The sequence below is a fragment of the Cetorhinus maximus genome, chromosome 15, assembly GCF_964194155.1.
Source record: "Cetorhinus maximus chromosome 15, sCetMax3.hap1.1, whole genome shotgun sequence".
NCBI lineage: Eukaryota > Metazoa > Chordata > Chondrichthyes > Lamniformes > Cetorhinidae > Cetorhinus > Cetorhinus maximus.
Window position 1 is genome coordinate 72,945,000 of NC_135893.1, and position 17,614 is coordinate 72,962,613.

The following is a 17,614-nucleotide window of genomic DNA, read 5'->3' on the forward strand; positions in this document are numbered from 1 at the left end:
CTCAACAAAACCTTTCAACCTACCAATTCACTTCAAGAACTTCACTAAGAAATTTGAAGGTAAGACTGCTGAATACACCTGTAATGGGACTAAATAAGATCAAGATAAGGCAGGCCTTTGTTAAAAAATATTTATTAAATTGGATAAAAATGAACACGACAATCATAAGGTAATTTAGGCTTCAAGAGTAGAATTTCTGCAATTCTTATTGCATTTTTCTTTTGCCACAAACTAAAAACATTCTTTCTTATAAAATGTGATAATGCACAGGCAAATTAATAAGACACCCTAGCAAGTAATTCTACATGACCTAAAGTAATCCTCATCAATTATCAAGTTGCAAATCAGAGATATTTTCACCCAAATTGATATGTGACCAGGATTTTCTGTTGGTTTTCATATCAGTATACGAGATTGGGTGGTACAATATGTTCTGACACTATTCATGTACCCTGTGTAGATCTATCAAATGCCAATTAGATTAAGGATGTCCTCAAGCCCCACCCTCAACACTTTTACGTACAAGCATACTTCTCAAGTGCCTCACTTTAATCAGAACATCCCAACATCAAATAGCTCCACTAGAGAAAAAGGAGCAGGCTTGTAAGAGGCACTAAGAACAGCCAAACCTGTGGTTCTACAGAGAACGGCACATATGCTCAAAGTGCTGAGATGATGCCGCCACAGTTGAGGGGTATGCCTGCCAAAGGCCTCTAAAAACAGATCAGAGCAGCTTCAGCTCAATACCTGACTCAAAACCACCCTCAATTGGAAAAAACTTTAGAGAAACAAAAAAAACCTAAGTACGTGCACAACTATGTGATAGAAATATCACAATTTTTAGTATCTTCTAGCGATTTGGTGAGTCTGCAATTTTCTCCTCCTCAGTTTCTTACCAATCCAACCCACTGCCAATCTGAACCAGGTTTCACTGGAAAATACAAGCTGTAGGACATTAAACAGTATGGTTGGAAACAGATACAGTGGAAACTATTCTAAATGGCTTTTTCATTCTTCACAGTGCATCCTGACATCAAACCTTAAAACTGTGGCACAGACTACAGTAGCAACTGTCACAATGTGCATAAAGTGGGTGGGAGATAAATTACGTTTTCCAACTTCTAACCCCATCCAAGAATAACGTATACTCCATCTGGAGCATCAGCTGAACTTGAGTTCTCCAAGGTCTCGTTCACCAGTGACTCTGCTACTGACCGCTAAGAAATGCCAAGTGTCCTTTGGTACATCGGTTAGCATAATGTCCTTTTTCACCACACTGGGAAAGAAAACACAACAATTTATTTCAAGGCCATAATTCTACAGACCACAGAGTCAGTTAAAGTATGGAAAAGGAGAGGCACAGTTGGGCCATCATTACCCCACTAATGCACCATGAGATTTGTTGGGTGATAGCTTCTCAGAGATACATAATGAGAAAACTCAAACTTCTCTGATCCTGGAAGGTGATGAAACAATACGTCTAGGATAATCCAATTCATTTTGTACAAACTCAAGGATCTATGTGCAATCAACTCCTTATTCTTTATGTGAAATATATCAGAATACAATGCGGCAAAGTACTCTGAATGAAGTAAACCTATTTGAATGTACACAATATGTAACTATGCTACATTACATACAATATCAGGTTATATCTGATGAAACGCATACCACTATCCAAATCATTTGAGGTAATCATGTTCCAGCCAATGGACAATTTCAACCTCTCTGACCACCTCAAAAGCAAACTGGTACACTCCATGGAGTGTTTTCAGCAAGCTAGTGAGAGAAGCTCTCTGGCAATGTTCTCTGGTACAGGCCAGTTAGCTTGACATTACTCCTCAGGCGAGTGCTGGAATCTATTATTAAGGAAGTCTTAACAATGCACTTAAAAAAGCATAGTAGGATTAGGACAAATCAACTTGGTTTTACGAAAGGGAAATCCTGTTTGACAAGTTTATTAGATTTTTTTTGAGGATGTAACTAGTAGGATACATAAAGGTGGGACCAACAGATGTAGTATACTTGGATTTCCAAAAGGCATTCAAATAAGATGTCACACAAGAGGCTAAAACACAAGATAAGGGTTCATGGAGTTGTGGTGACATATTAGCATAGATAGTGGATTGGTTAACACAGGAAGCAAAGGGATAAGTGGGACATTTTCAAGTTGGCAGGTTCTTTGACTAGTGGGAGTGTTGCAAGAGTCATTGCTCAGGCCTCAGCTATTTACAAACTATATTAACGACTAAGATACATTACGCTCCATCTCTTCATCTAAGTTTGCTGACAATACGAAGCTAGGTGAGCATGTAAGCTGTGAGGAGGACACAAAGGCTGCAAAAAGATATAGACAAGTGAGTGGGCAAGAAGATGGAAAATGGAGTGTAATATAGGGAAGTGTGAGGTTATTCAATTTGGTCATAAGAATAGAAAAGCAGAAATTTTTTTTTTTTTTAAACTGGTGTAAAACTTGTAAATGTTGAGAGAGACTCAGGTGGTACTCCTTCAATAAAAACACAAAGTTAGCGTGCAGGTGCAACAAACAATTAGGAAAGCAAATGGCATGTAGGCCTTTATTGTAAGGGGATCGGAGTACAAGAATAAGGAAGTCTTGCTACAATTGTACAGAGTTATGGTGAGACCATAATACTGTGACAATTTTGGTTTCCATAGCTAAGGAAGGATATACTTGCAATGGGGGTAGTACAGCAAAGGATCACTAGATTGGTCCCTGTGATGAGAGGGTTGTCGAAGATGCAAGGCTGAGTAAATTGGGTCTACATTCTCTGGAATTTAGAAGAATGAGAGGTGAACTCATTAAAATATTCAAGATCATGAAGGGGCTTGACAGGGTCGAGCCTGTCTGGGGAATCTAGAACAAGAGGGTACAGTTTCAGGATAAGGGGCCAACAATCATTTAGGACAGAGATGAGAAGAAATTTCTTCACTCAAAGGGTTGTGAATCTTTGGAATTCCCTATCCCAGAAGGTTCTGGATGCTCTATCACTGAATATATTTAAGGCTGATACACACAGATTTTGAGTCTCAGGGGATCAAGGGATAGATATGGGGAATGGGCGGGAAAGTGGAGTTGAAGGTCAAAATCAGCCATGATCATTTTGAATGGCGAAAAAGGCTCGATGGGCTAAATGGTCTTCTACTCTCTCTCTTATATTACATTTAATACATTAGACTTGAACTGCTTGGGAAACTACGTACCAGATTAATAGAAAAGTGTGAGGTTACTGGTATTCCAAAGTAAACCATCACCGATGTCTTTTCAAAATTAATTGCCCTTACTTCGACTGAAGTAAAGAACTACCAGAGGGACTGATATTTATAACTCAGGCCCAAGCAGCTGGTCTGATCGGTGCCCATCCACCACCTTAAATATTCACACCCTTCACCACTGGTGCACAGTAGCAGCAGTGTGTACCACTTACAAAATGCACTGCAGCAATACACCAAAGTTCCCTCAACAGCACCTTCCAAACTAGTGACCGTTACCACCTAGCAGGACAAGGGCAGCAGATGTTGGGGAACGCCACCGTCTGCAAGTTCCCTTCCAGGTCACACACCATTCTGACTTGGAACTTTATCACCATTCCCTCACTGTCACTGGGTCAAAATCCTGGAACTTACTACCTAACAGCACTGTACGTGTACCACACGACTGCAGCAGTTCACAGCAGTGACTCCCCACCACCTTCTCAAGGGCAAATAGGGATGGGCAACAAATGTTAGCTTTTAAAAATAAAAGGTATAACAAAGTCACCCATGATTAATTGAATCATTTTCACTTATGGAAGTATTTCTCAATGATAATGGCTTGTCAAATAGCCAGCATTTACCTTATAACATGTGACTTGCTCCAAAGGTCTAGGGCCTCGATTTGACAATGTCTGAAATTGGGATTGCTGCATAGGTCCGCCAGATTGTGTATTTGACTTCTGCTGCCCAACAATGATGTTGGCACTAGGAATCTGTACCAGAGAGGATGATCGCTGAAGAAACGGGGTGAGATTCTGCTGTGAAGAGAGAAAGAAAGGTATTAGCACAGGATTGTCAAACCTCCATGCCTTCTTGGGCTGATTTTCTTTTTTAATTTATTCATTCACGGGGTGTGGACACCACTGGTTAGGCCAATATTTATTGCCGATCCCTAATTGCCCTTGAGATTAAATGTAACTTGGCACATAGCTAAAGAATTACAAAATACAAGGTTGAATTCAAAGAAAATACATCAAATCACTGCTTCAGACCAATTTATAATCTTAATTTCCAGACCACATTCAAGTCTCAGCCTAGATCAAAAGCATAACTCAGGAGTAGAACTTGAAACATTGACTTACTGACTTTTGAGATGAGAGTTCTATCACTAAGCCCAGGCTGAGAATGTGATCTTTTATAATATTTTTTGGATTATGATAGTTTTGGACAGTTCAGTGGTATATGCATTCCTCCTCCTGTCACCCACCAAAAGCCCCAACTGTTGCTGCAGTTAAGTGCTGGTAACTCTACATGTCCACTCTACATGTCCACTCTTCATGTGTGAGCTCTAACTAAGTGGGCAGGCTACGCAGCCAATGGTATCCATTGCCTTGCTTGATCCTGTCCATGTCCAACATTATATACTTTGCAGCAATCACTGGATAGCAGTCAATAGTGGGAACATGATTGCTTTTTGACTTCCTGGCCTGGGGCTAACAAAGCCAATTGTAATACCATAGGTCCTTTTAGTCGGGGCAAAAACTAACTCAGCAAAACTCCAGCGATCACGTCTGGCAAGTTCTTCTGTTTGGTTTAGTGCTAAACCATACAATGTCTAACTATTGCCCCACTGAGATGCTGTGCTAACCCAGTTGACCCAGAGGACTCATTCCAGGTGGAGGCTGGGAGCAGAAAGATTCTTTGTGGAGCTGATGCACATCATCTATAACCAGGAAGGAAAAGTAAAGCAACTTGGCCCAAGTCACTCTTTAGACAGAGGCCAAGGACAGAGAATTTACATGATCATTAGCAATAGTAGCAGCATTCAATGAATGGGAAAGGGAGTGAGAAGATTTGGAGAAAATAATGTACCAAATAAATAATTTTGGAAAAGTGATGGGCAGTGGCTCACCTTTTGGAGTATCTGTTGCTGTTGCTGTAACGGCGGTTGATCAACACCAGTACCCATTGGCAGCTCAAACCGAGGGCTGATGGAAGGAATAAAAACATTGAAGGTTTTTTTTGAACAAATCTCCACTTTTGTGGAAGGCAAACAGAGGAAGAGGCCACTATGAGAGGAATAGGTTGTGAAGCACTTTAGTTAAATCAAAGTATAAAATCCAACCAGTTTACTGACACAATATAAGGGCTATAGGGTTCCTCCAGTTCCATACTTTAACATGCGGAGGATGGTAAATGACTGGGTATTACAAGTTGCGACGCTCCGACTTCACAGGACACCATAAACCATGAGAGCCCTGCTTAAGCAACTCATTCAGCCACCCTTCAATCTGTAGGACACAGTGCAAAATGTTGTCTGATTACAAAACACAATGCCTGCTGTGATTTAGAAACACAGCCATTCATCCCCTCAAGCCTGTGCAGTTAATCACTTAAGATTATGGCTGATCTGTACTTCAACTTCATTTCCCAATCTCAGGTCCATATTCCTTGATCCCCCTTGCGTAACATAAATTTGGCGGGGCCTTTAAAATTTCAATTGACCCCCCAAAATCCTCAGCCTTTTGGGGGACATGATTTCTGCTACCTTTTGTGTGGAAAAAGTGCTTCCTGATTTCTCTCCCAAATGGCCTAGCTTTGATTTGAAGATTATGCCCCCTTGTCTGTACCCCTCCCACCAGAGTAAGCAATCTCTCCATAACCACCCTTTTGAACCCCTTTATCATTTAAAGATCTTGTTTAAATCACTCAGCCTTCTGCTTTATTAATCAGTAGTTACTGGGAAATGATTGCTCAATAAAAAAACGAGTTATTACATCTAAAAATGGCCCACCAACCTGGAGTACATCTATTATAAAGTGAAAGGTCACAACATCCAATGTACCTGCAGTGGCTAAGTGTTATGCAAGCTATTAAGTCACATGGTAACAGCCCTTAACATTATACAACAGCTTTAACATAGGCTGAACACTCTCCTGACAAAGACTGTATACAAGACTCCTGATTTTATTGCTGTATTTCCACACACACCCATTGTAAAAGTGTGAATTCTCCGCATGGTATGGATTGGGATCGCCTTCAATGGCAGCAACCAAAAGTACCTCCCCCACGTTGTAATAACAATGGGCCCACCAGTCCAGTGGGGTAAATAGATTGAGCTTCAAGGGGCTGGCACAGAGTATGTAGAGCTCGGCAACATACACAGCATAGGAATGAGCAATGAACACGCTAGAAATGGATCGAAACCTTGCCGCAGCTGAACGGAACTGAGCACCACTGGACCTACCTTGGTGAGTCAAGAATCAATGGCCTCGTGTTCTTTCTTACTGCAACAATCAACATCATTCTACTCCCCCACACACTTGATATATGCCCTTATGACCAATGCTCCCTCTAATTTTTCTTTGTGGTGGTGCACAGCCTATGTGGCACTGCTTATACAAATATTAAAGGGAACATTGGTTACATGTGGCCTGTTTATTTCACAGCATGGGATGTTACAAATCACTGCGTGGCTTTGAGAATGCTGCTTATGATCTATCATTCTCATAGGAAGAAACTCCTCAGACTTCTTTCCTCCACTGGGGAGTATCAGGCATCTGCAAGTCCCTAATGGTGAAGCAAGTCCATCTCTACCAAACCTCATCTAATCTCTCCTCCCACCCCAACGTTACTCATAAGAGAGAGACTGGCATTTACATAGCCTCTTTCACAATTTCAGGATGTCTCAATGTGCTTCATAGCCAATCAAGTAGTCTTTTGTGTAATCACTGTTGCATCGTAGGAAACTTGGCTGCCAGTTTGTGCACAGCAAGCTCGCACGAACTGTAATGTGATAATAACCAGATAACTTGTTTTTCAGTGATGTTGATTGAAGGATGAAAAAATAGACAGGATGGTGGGTATGACTCTCCCTGCCCTTCTTCAAAATAGAGCCATGGTGTCTTCACATCCACCCGAGAAGACAGACAGGGGCTCAGTTTAACATCTCACCTGAAAGACGGTTCCTTTGATAGTGCAACACTTCCTCAGAACTGCCCTGGGAGTATCAGCCTAGATGTTGCACTCAGGTCACTGGGGTGGGACTTGAGCCGCTACCCCCTCCCACAACACACAGGCTATTTTCAGCATTTGCAGTTAAGATTCATCATTGCTCCCAGAGCAATGACCAATCACAGTAATGCTCACATCAATTTTACTGACATCATGGACAATAGGCAGTCAGAAAATCACTGATCAATTTCGCCTGAAGATGTTATGTGTCGGTATCAAGGAGTAACAGTGAGCAAATGGAATTCAAGGAGACATGATCCAACAGAATGACAGAACAGGTTTGATGGGCTGAATGCCCTGCTCCCATTACAATGTTCCTACGTCGCTGTGTACTTACTGCATGAATTTACAGCTGGGGCCCTCAGGACAGAACCCTACCAGATAATTTACACAGATGACTCGCCGTGTATGCCGGTGTCTGCACAGAGGACCTGCAACAAGACAAGATTCAAACTCAGTAATCTGCTAAAATTATAATTCAGCAAATAACATTCTTACACTCAAGGCACAAGGAGTGCAACAGGATTCAATGGGGTTAATCACAAAGGGTCTGATCAATCCTAACTGTACACAACTGCATCCGTTTAAAAGCATTTTATTTTTATACTTAATTAAAACAATATTTGTGCTATTAATGCAACTAATGTTGATAAGGAATACTAACAAAATGCCTCTAACTTGGAACAGGAAGGAGTAACAAAAGCAAAGTGAAAATGTCCTCACCCAACATTGACAGAAATCTCAGACTTTAAAACATCATAGGCTAGCAACACTGATCTCAGGCAGGGTGGCAGTTGCATCGCTACAATTGCCCCCAGCAGGCTGGATTAGGAAGGGGGAAAATAATTTTTTAAAAACTGGGCTGTTGCTTCAAACCACCATTGAGCGCCTCCTGCTGGAGAGTATGCCGGTGTTGAGGTTAAATCTGGACCAGGCACCTAATCAGCTACAGCTCACTTCTGAATTGAGAGTGGAGCATAAGGACCTGCTGCCAGATCTCTGCCAATAAATACCAAGGAGATGTATATGAGTGAGCCCGAGGCAGCCAATTCATCAATTTTACCTTTCCACAGCTCAGTGCTTACCATGTTTACAGAACCCTCGGTCATACCAGGGGCAGTCTTTGATTTTGGACTCAGGATCAATGTGTAGAAACGGACATTCCTTGTTACTACATTCGCCTGCAAAGGAAAAAGGAACAAATTAAAACACCGGCCACAGTAGCAAGAACAGCGCTCTCAAGTATTCTCTTCAATTTTCAGGACTTGCTTAGACCTTTCAATTCTCCTTCTGCCTTGATGCCATCCTATAACCCATTACCCTCAATTGATTCAGGAATCTATCCATTTCCTTCCTGAATATTTCACCTGAACTAACTGTCCTCGTTCTGACAGCAGCTTATTCCTGAAATTAATTCAGGAATACAAATAAATTAGTTCTTAAATTGTGTCCAGCTTAAGTTTCTATGAGGAGACCTGTTCTAGGAGACAGGTGATACTGAGAGCATTAGAAAGCACAGGTTCAGTCTCTGCAACATGCCCATACAGAAAACCCACTCCTGGTGAGGAAGCAGGTGGGTTCAAAGCAAAAAGAAAATCTACCAAATGAAAATAAAAAACAAAGCATTAAAAACACACAGCAGGTAACCATCTTCTGAAACAGAAATATTGACTAACAACCAAGTGACCAGAGCTTCATCCGAACCCTTGACCAATCTGTGGTACAATTCTAGCTGCCAATAAAACCCACTACACTGCCCAGAAAGAAAAATATTTACCAAGTTGTTCTTAAATATTTTTAATTCATCAAATTTTTAATGGTAACATCACAATGTTACGGTTCTACCACGAAGGGGAGTGACAGACCGCTCTTTTAACATCCTATCTTACTAAGTTAACCACTCTGCCATCACCGAAATACAAAGCCCGCCCTTGCCACCCCCAGCTGCAATCAGACACCCGGGTGTGTTTGGAAACCACAAACAGGGAGCACTCACCAAACTTGGAATAGAAATAGCACTCGGGCATCTTGGTCATGTCGTACTCGTGTAAGAATTCACACTGATCTCCTTTCTTGCAGAGCCCCCTCAGCCAGTGCTTGCACACCACCGTCTTCTCGCCGCTGATGTGGCGAAAGGGGCACATTCCACCTGCATAACAAAATCAGATTCAATCACCAGAGCTGTCCCTCTTCACAGGACACTTCTTGATTTGCTATTTCGGGGGTGACGAGGAAAAGATCCACAGTGAACAGACAGGGTTTTCACAGGGGCAGAGACTCCTCATGCATAGAAATTAGATCACCTCATATACAATGAAGAACAGTAACTTACACCTTTTAAAGACTGACTAGATTTTCTTGTGAATAATGGCTCATTCGATATGGGGAATGAACACCATATATCAGTAGGATGGAATTGGATAGATTTGCCTAATTATAGAAAATATTTCCTCTCCTTTGAGCATGCAACTGACTCCTGCAAAGGAACGAGCTAGGAGACAATGTCCTTCCACAACATGAAGCACACTAGAACAGAGAGAGCTGAAATGAACTGCCCCGTGAATTTTCTTCAGTTTGTGGAAATAACTTGATTCCCATCTTCTCCTGAAACCAGGGCGGAGACTGAGAATGCCCTAAACAGGATATTGCAGGTGCAGGTCAGTGGTCCTGACTCTCCACCCCACTGCCCCTCCCTCACTGGCAGCATGAACTCATTAAGTTATCATGATGAAGAAATACTTTAGGACAATCTGTCTCACATTAATGAGCCACGTTACTGAATTATCTCCCCTTCCTCATTTGACCCCGCTGGTTCTCCTTGTCCAAGAACCATTACATAGCTGAGAAGATGAGCTGCTCCCAGATTTCTGTCAATGCATTACTCAGTTGGGCACTGGCATGTGAGCATTGTCAGAGTGACTCTCCTTTGTGGAAAGGCCTCCCTCTGACATCAAAAGGTAGAACAGACCTATATGGGCAGGGTGCTGGGGAGGTGGTGGTGGGGGGGGGGGGGGGGGTGGGGGGGGCACAGGAGGAACAGGGGATGAAAAGGAGGCTTCAGGAGGAAACCACCCCCCCCCAACCTCAAGAATACTTCATGTACAATTATAGTAAAACACATGAAAACAGCATCTGACCAAACCTTAGTGATAAGAGCTCTGGTCACTAAAAAGCTTATCGTGTCACTAATGGGCTAAAGTAGATTGGAAAACAGCAGAGAATTGAAGATAGAAACGGCTCAGCCTGGATCGCTTACCCTTTCCACATGATGCCCTCAGAAAGAATTCACAGACAGCTGCCCCAGACTCTGAGGGAGAAATAAAAAGAAACATATTTTAAAAGATCACTAGTTTTGAAATGTTTCAGTTACAATTGTGTAGGTTGAGGCTATTATTTGTGCCTCATGACTGATGGCATAGGAACAGCAGTGGGCCATTTGGCCTCTTGAGCTTGTTCTGTCACTCAATGAGATCATGGTTGATCTCTGGCCTAACTCCATATCCCTTAATTTCTCTGGTTAACAAAAACCTACCAATCTCAATTTAAAATTGACTGAGCATCAACTGCTGTTTGGGGAAGAGTTTCAAACTTCTACAACCCTTGTCTGTAGAAGTGTTTCCTAATTTCATTCCAAAACGATCAGCCCTAACTTTTAAGCCACGTCCTCTGGTCCTAGACTGCCAAACCAGCAAAAACAGTTTCCCTATTGCCTGAAAGTCATTTTTTCTGCCCTCCTGTATGAACAGAAGGGTTCGGAATTGGGCGGTCTCAAGCTGTTCCCTTGGGAGCACATGTGTGAAAACACACAAAATACTCACAAAGTGGACAACTGCCCATTCCCAACCCCCACTTCACCACCCACCACCCCTCCCATGATTGAGGCAAAGACCCATTGGTGAATGGGAGTCAGGCACGAGAACGTTCACGTGAGTTGAGAACAACTACTCTGTTTACACTGTTGCGTCAGTTCACCAGATACTACATTTCTCAAAAAACTATATTTAGCACGCTATCTACATCGACTTTAAAAGAAAAGAGTTTCAGCAGCTGGTACAAGATGGACAAGAGTGCACAGTAGGAGGATGACATACATCAAGAATGTCAACCACTCTTTCATGCTGATCCTGATGGCTGGCAGCCATAAGTATCCAAAGTGGCACCAGTTTAAAACTGTGTTTACATAGATTGCTGAATTAAGTGGGTTAGTCTATTTGTTCTCATCATTTGGCTCATTCAAAATTGCTGCTCCTTCAGGAGAGAAGGTGTTAATCATTGTTATGATGGTGTGGTCGGAAAGTTGCAGCTGGTCAGAGTACCCAAGAGATATCTCCTTTACAAAGGTGCTAACTTGACGCGGGCTATGTGAAGGCAGTGATTCATACAGGGTCCTGTTGTTAAATCAAACTGCAGCAGTTGTGTACTTAAGAACTGTATGTAATTAGGGGGGTGAGGAAGGAAAGGGGAGTCGTCAATAGCAATCGGTTTGTCACTACAAAAAATTCCCAAGCGGCAGACTTGACCTATGATTGTTACAAACATTCTGTATGATACTTACTGAAGCTTCCTTTATGCACACTCTCCACAGTCAAGGGGACAGGCCCGTGTAATGTCCCAGAGTGTGGGGCTCGAGGTGGTGGTGATACCTCCTCTTCTTTTCCCCCTCAGCTCAACCCCTTCCTACAACAGCACAGCGGAGGTTGGTAACTTACCATGTGGGGAAATCACGCAGTGTGGTACAATGCATTTCAGCTGTAACATTCTGTAATAGTGTTTGTGCACATTTATATTCTCACCAGTAAATGATGCTCCACTGATGTCACTCCAAGACTAACATTGAGTTTCTGTAATGCTATATAGAAACCATAGAAAAGTTACAGCACATAAGGAGGCCATTCGGCCCATCTTGTCCATGCCAGCCCGAGGATACCCAGGTGCCCTTTCTAATCCCACCTCCCTGCACCCAGCCCATAGCCCTGCAGCGTACAGCACTTTAGGTGCAGATCCAGGTACTTTTTAAAAGAGTCTAAAGTTTCTGCCTCTTCCACCAACTTGGGCAGCGAATTCCAGACACCCACTACCCTCTGCGTAAAAAAGTTCTTCCTCATGTCCTCCCTACACCTTCTGCCACTTATCTCGAATCTAGGTCCCCTGGCTCTAGAATTCTCCATCAAGGGAAACAATTTTATCCTGTCCACTCTATCTATTCCCCTCATAATTTTGTACACCCCAATCAAGTCACCTCTCAGCCTTCTTTGTTCTAAGGAAAATAACCCCAACCCATGCAATCTCTCCTCGTAGCTACACTTTTCTAACCCTGGCAACATTCTTGTAAACCTCCTCTGCACTCTCTCCAGAGCTATTACGTCCTTCCTGTAATGTGGTGACCAGAACTGCACACAATCCTCCAGTTGTGGCCTCACCAGTGTTTTATACAAATCCAACATTATATCCTTACTTTTATATTCTATACTTCTGCCAATGAAGGAGAACATTCCATATGCCTTCTTTACAACCTTGTCTACTTGAACTGCTGCCTTCAGGGACCTGTGTACATCTACCCCTCTTAGTATATTCCCATTTATTGTGTAATCCCTGTAACTGTTTGACCTCCCTAAATGTATGACCTCACACTTCTCTATGTTAAAATCCATCTGCCACTTTACCGCCCACTCCACCAACCCATCTATATCGTTTTGGAGATTATGGCTATCCTCTACACTATCCACTACTCGGCCAATCTTTGTGTCATCTGCAAATTTCCCAATCGTGCCCCCCACATTCACGTCCAAATCGTTAATGTATGACACAAACAGCAAGGGTCCCAACACCGAGCCCTGTGGAACACCACTTGAGACAACTTTCCATTTGCAAGGGCATCCATTGACCATTACCCTTTGTTTCCTGTTACAAAGCCAACGTTTTATCCAGTTTGCCACAAGGGCTTTTACTTTCCTGACCAATCTGCCATGTGGGACCTTGTCAAATGCCTTGCTAAAATCCATGTACACAACATCCACTGCACTTCATCAACCCTTCTTGTCACTTCCTCAAAGAAAATCAATCAAATTTGTGAGGCAAGACCTTCCTTTAACAAATCCATGCTGACCATCCCTGATTAGTCCATGCCTTTCCACATGACAGTTAATCCTATCTCTCAGGATTGATTCTACTAATTTGCTCACCACCGATGTAAGACTAACTGGCCTATAATTGTTTGGCATTTCTTTTGATCCCTTTTTAAACAATGGAACTACATTTGCATTTCTCCAGTCCTCTGGTACCTCCCCTGTATCTAGTGAAGATTGGAAAATCATCCTCAGAGCATCTGCTATCTCCTCCTTCCTTCAGCAGCCTCAGAATCCATCTGGCCCTGGTGACTTATCCACTTTCAAGGATTTCAGCCCTTCGAGTACTTCCTCTCTCTTTATGGCTATCCCGTCCAATATCTCGCAGTGTTCCTCCTGGACTACTATATCTACATCCTCCCTTTCCTTTGTAAACACGGAGACAAAATATACATTCAAAACCCTTCCCACGGCCTCTGCATCTAGACACAAGTTTCCATCTTCATCTCTGATAGGTCCCACTTTTTCCTTAACTAACCTTTTAGCATTAATGTATTGGTAAAACATCTTTGGGTTATCTTTAACTTCACTTGCTAATCTTTTTTCATGCCCTCTCTTTGATTTCCTTATTTCCTTTTTTATTTCGTCCCTGCACTTCCTATATTCATCTAGGCTATCTGCAACGCTTAGTTCTTTGTGCCTATCGTACGCTTTCTTTTTCTGTTTGATCTTCCCCTGTATTCCTCTGGACAACCAGGGAGGTCTATATTTTTGAAGATGACAGGACAAATTGTGGGGAGGTGGTATAGTGGTATTGTCACTGGACTAATATTCCAGAGACCCAGGGAATCGCTCTGGGGAACAGGGTTCGAATCCCACCACGGCAGATGGTGAAATTTGAATTCCATAAAAATCTGGAAGTAAAAGTCTAATGATGGCCATGAAACCATTGCCGATTATTGTAAAAACCCGTCTGGTTCACTAATGTCCCTTTAGGGGAGGAAATCTGCCGTCCCTTACCTGGTCTGGCCTACATGTGACTTCAGATGCACAGGAATGTGACTGACTCTTAAATGCCCTCTGAACAAGGGCAATTAGGGATGGGCAATAAATGCTGGTCTAGCCAGTGATGCCTATATCGCATGAACTAAAAAAAATTGATAAGCTGTTAATTAAGCACACATGATTACAATTCTAGACACCACACTTGAGGCAGGGGGTTAATCGTTTCAACTGGCAGGATGATCGGAACAAAATTTCTTTATACGTCAGGATGTCATGATGTGGAACGCGTTACCTAACAAGGTAGTGGATAACTTTCAAAAGAGAATTGGATAAATACTTGAAAGAAAGCGAGGGGAGGGGAGGGGGGGAGCAAGCGAGGTTGGGGGGGGGAGGAGCAAGCGAGGTGGGGGGGGGGAGGAGCAAGCGAGGTGGGGGGGGGGAGGAGCAAGCGGGGGGGGGAGCAAGTGGGGGGGGGGAGCAAGTGGGGGGGGGGAAGCAAGCGAGGTGGGGGGGGGAGCAAGCGAGGTGGGGGGGGGGAGCAAGCGAGGTGGGGGGGGGAGCAAGCGAGGTGGGGGGGGGAGCAAGCGAGGTGGGGGGGGGGAGCAAGCGAGGTGGGGGGGGGAGCAAGCGAGGTGGGGGGGGGAGCAAGCGAGGTGGGGGGGGGGAGCAAGCGAGGTGGGGGGGGGGAGCAAGCGAGGTGGGGGGGGGGAGCAAGCGAGGTGGGGGGGGGAGCAAGCGAGGTGGGGGGGGGGGAGCAAGCGAGGTGGGGGGGGGGGAGCAAGCGAGGTGGGGAGCAAGCGAGGTGGGGGGGGGGAGCAAGCGAGGTGGGGGGGGGGAGCAAGCGAGGTGGGGGGGGGGGAGCAAGCGAGGTGGGGGGGGGGGAGCAAGCGAGGTGGGGGGGGGGAGCAAGCGAGGTGGGGGGGGGGGAGCAAGCGAGGTGGGGGGGGGGAGCAAGCGAGGTGGGGGGGGGGGAGCAAGCGAGGTGGGGGGGGGGGAGCAAGCGAGTTGGGGGGGGGGGAGCAAGCGAGGTGGGGGGGGGGAGCAAGCGAGGTGGGGGGGGGAGCAAGCGAGGTGGGGGGGGGGAGCAAGCGAGGTGGGGGGGGGGAGCAAGCGAGGTGGGGGGGGGGAGCAAGCGAGGTGGGGGGGGGGAGCAAGCGAGGTGGGGGGGGGGGAGCAAGCGAGGTGGGGGGGGGGGAGCAAGCGAGGTGGGGGGGGGGGAGCAAGCGAGGTGGGGGGGGGAGAGCAAGCGAGGTGGGGGGGGGAGAGCAAGCGAGGTGGGGGGAGGGGGAGCAAGCGAGGTGGGGGGGGGGAGAGCAAGCGAGGTGGGGGGGGGGAGCAAGCGAGGTGGGGGGGGGGAGCAAGCGAGGTGGGGGGGGGGAGCAAGCGAGGTGGGGGGGGGGAGCAAGCGAGGTGGGGGGGGGGAGCAAGCGAGGTGGGGGGGGGGAGCAAGCGAGGTGGGGGGGGGGAGCAAGCGAGGTGGGGGGGGGGAGCAAGCGAGGTTGGGGGGGGGAGCAAGCGAGGTGGGGGGGGGAGCAAGCGAGGGGGGGGGAGCAAGCGAGGGGGGGGAGCAAGCGAGGGGGGGGAGCAAGCGAGGGGGGGGGAGCAAGCGAGGGGGGGGAGCAAGCGAGGGGGGGGAGCAAGCGAGGGGGGGGAGCAAGCGAGGGGGGGGAGCAAGCGAGGGGGGGGGGGGAGCAAGCGAGGGGGGGGGAGCAAGCGAGGGGGGGGGAGCAAGCGAGGGGGGGGGGAGCAAGCGAGGGGGGGGGAGCAAGCGAGGGGGGGGGAGCAAGCGAGGGGGGGGGAGCAAGCGAGGGGGGGGGAGCAAGCGAGGGGGGGGGAGCAAGCGAGGGGGGGGAGCAAGCGAGGGGGGGGGAGCAAGCGAGGGGGGGGGAGCAAGCGAGGGGGGGGAGCAAGCGAGGGGAGGGTGGGGGGGGGAGCAAGCGAGGGGAGGGTGGGGGGGGAAAGCGAGGGGAGGGTGGGGGGGAGCAAGCGAGGGGAGGGTGGGGGGGGAGCAAGCGAGGGGAGGGTGGGGGGGGAGCAAGCGAGGGGAGGGTGGGGGGGGGAGCAAGCGAGGGGAGGGTGGGGGGGGGAGCAAGCGAGGGGAGGGTGGCGGGGGGAGCAAGCGAGGGGAGGGGGGGAGCAAGCGAGGGGTGGGGGGGAGCAAGCGAGGGGTGGGGGGAGCAAGCGAGGGGTGGGGGGGAGCAAGCGAGGGGTGGGGGGAGCAAGCGAGGGGTGGGGGGGGAGCAAGCGAGGGGTGGGGGGGGAGCAAGCGAGGGGTGGGGGGGGAGCAAGCGAGGGGTGGGGGGGGAGCAAGCGAGGGGTGGGGGGGGAGCAAGCGAGGGGTGGGGGGGGAGCAAGCGAGGGGTGGGGGGGGAGCAAGCGAGGGGTGGGGGGGAGCAAGCGAGGGGTGGGGGGGGAGCAAGCGAGGGGTGGGGGGGGAGCAAGCGAGGGGTGGGGGGGGAGCAAGCGAGGGGTGGGGGGGGAGCAAGCGAGGGGTGGGGGGGGAGCAAGCGAGGGGTGGGGGGGGAGCAAGCGAGGGGTGGGGGGGGAGCAAGCGAGGGGTGGGGGGGGAGCAAGCGAGGGGTGGGGGGGGAGCAAGCGAGGGGTGGGGGGAGCAAGCGAGGGGTGGGGGGAGCAAGCGAGGGGTGGGGGGGGAGCAAGCGAGGGGTGGGGGGGAGCAAGCGAGGGGTGGGGGGAGCAAGCGAGGGGTGGGGGGAGCAAGCGAGGGGTGGGGGGGAGCAAGCGAGGGGTGGGGGGGGAGCAAGCGAGGGGTGGGGGGGGAGCAAGCGAGGGGTGGGGGGGGAGCAAGCGAGGGGTGGGGGGAGAGAGGGAGGAGGAGAGGTAGGAAGGGGGAGGGGGAGAGAGGGAGGGGAGGGGGAGAGAGGGAGGGGAGGGGGAGAGAGGGAGGGGAGGGGTGGGAGAGGGGGAGGGGGGAGGGAGGGAGGGAGGGGGGAAGAGGGGGGGGAGGGAGGGGTGTGTGTGTGTGTGTGAGTGCTTCCCCACCCCCACTCACTGTCCATGCCGGGGAAGGGCAGCGGCTGCGCCCCGAGCTGTTGCTCCACCGCCATCTCCAGCTCGAACCTGATGTGCTCCACGGTAGAAATGAGCTCCTGCATCTTGCCGCTCCCGCCGCCTGAGCGACCCTACTCCAGCCCAAGGATTCACAGCCTGAGCACTAGGCCCGGGAACGGAACCGCGCCGCCCACCCCTGACCCCCCCGCTCCAAACAATGAGCTGCGCTCGCAACAAGAGGCGCCGCTAATTCAGTGACAGCGCCACCTCTCTGCGGGAGGACTCAGCTTCAACATAGTAATACAAAC

The 17,614-nt window shown here is 47.9% G+C and overlaps 1 protein-coding gene across 3 annotated transcripts; it reads right to left on the reverse strand.

Moving 5' to 3' along the window:
• Nucleotides 1-115: 115 nt before the first annotated feature.
• cpsf4 (cleavage and polyadenylation specific factor 4) lies at nt 116-17,519 on the reverse strand. Of its 3 annotated transcripts, none has more exons than XM_078558637.1 (8): nt 17,308-17,519; nt 10,484-10,534; nt 9,224-9,376; nt 8,313-8,408; nt 7,565-7,658; nt 5,126-5,201; nt 3,855-4,028; nt 116-1,276 (listed from the first exon to the last, which is right to left on the reverse strand). In XM_078558637.1, exons 1-8 carry the CDS (start codon nt 17,408-17,410, stop codon nt 1,208-1,210), a joined length of 816 nt encoding a protein of 271 aa, XP_078414763.1. In that variant the 5' UTR covers nt 17,411-17,519; the 3' UTR covers nt 116-1,207. The 3 variants fall into 3 exon arrangements, with proteins under 3 accessions (XP_078414763.1, XP_078414762.1, XP_078414764.1); XM_078558636.1 differs by having other exon boundaries at nt 3,855-4,031; XM_078558638.1 differs by lacking the exon at nt 17,308-17,519 and adding an exon at nt 11,319-11,423 and having other exon boundaries at nt 3,855-4,031.
• Nucleotides 17,520-17,614: the final 95 nt, after the last annotated feature.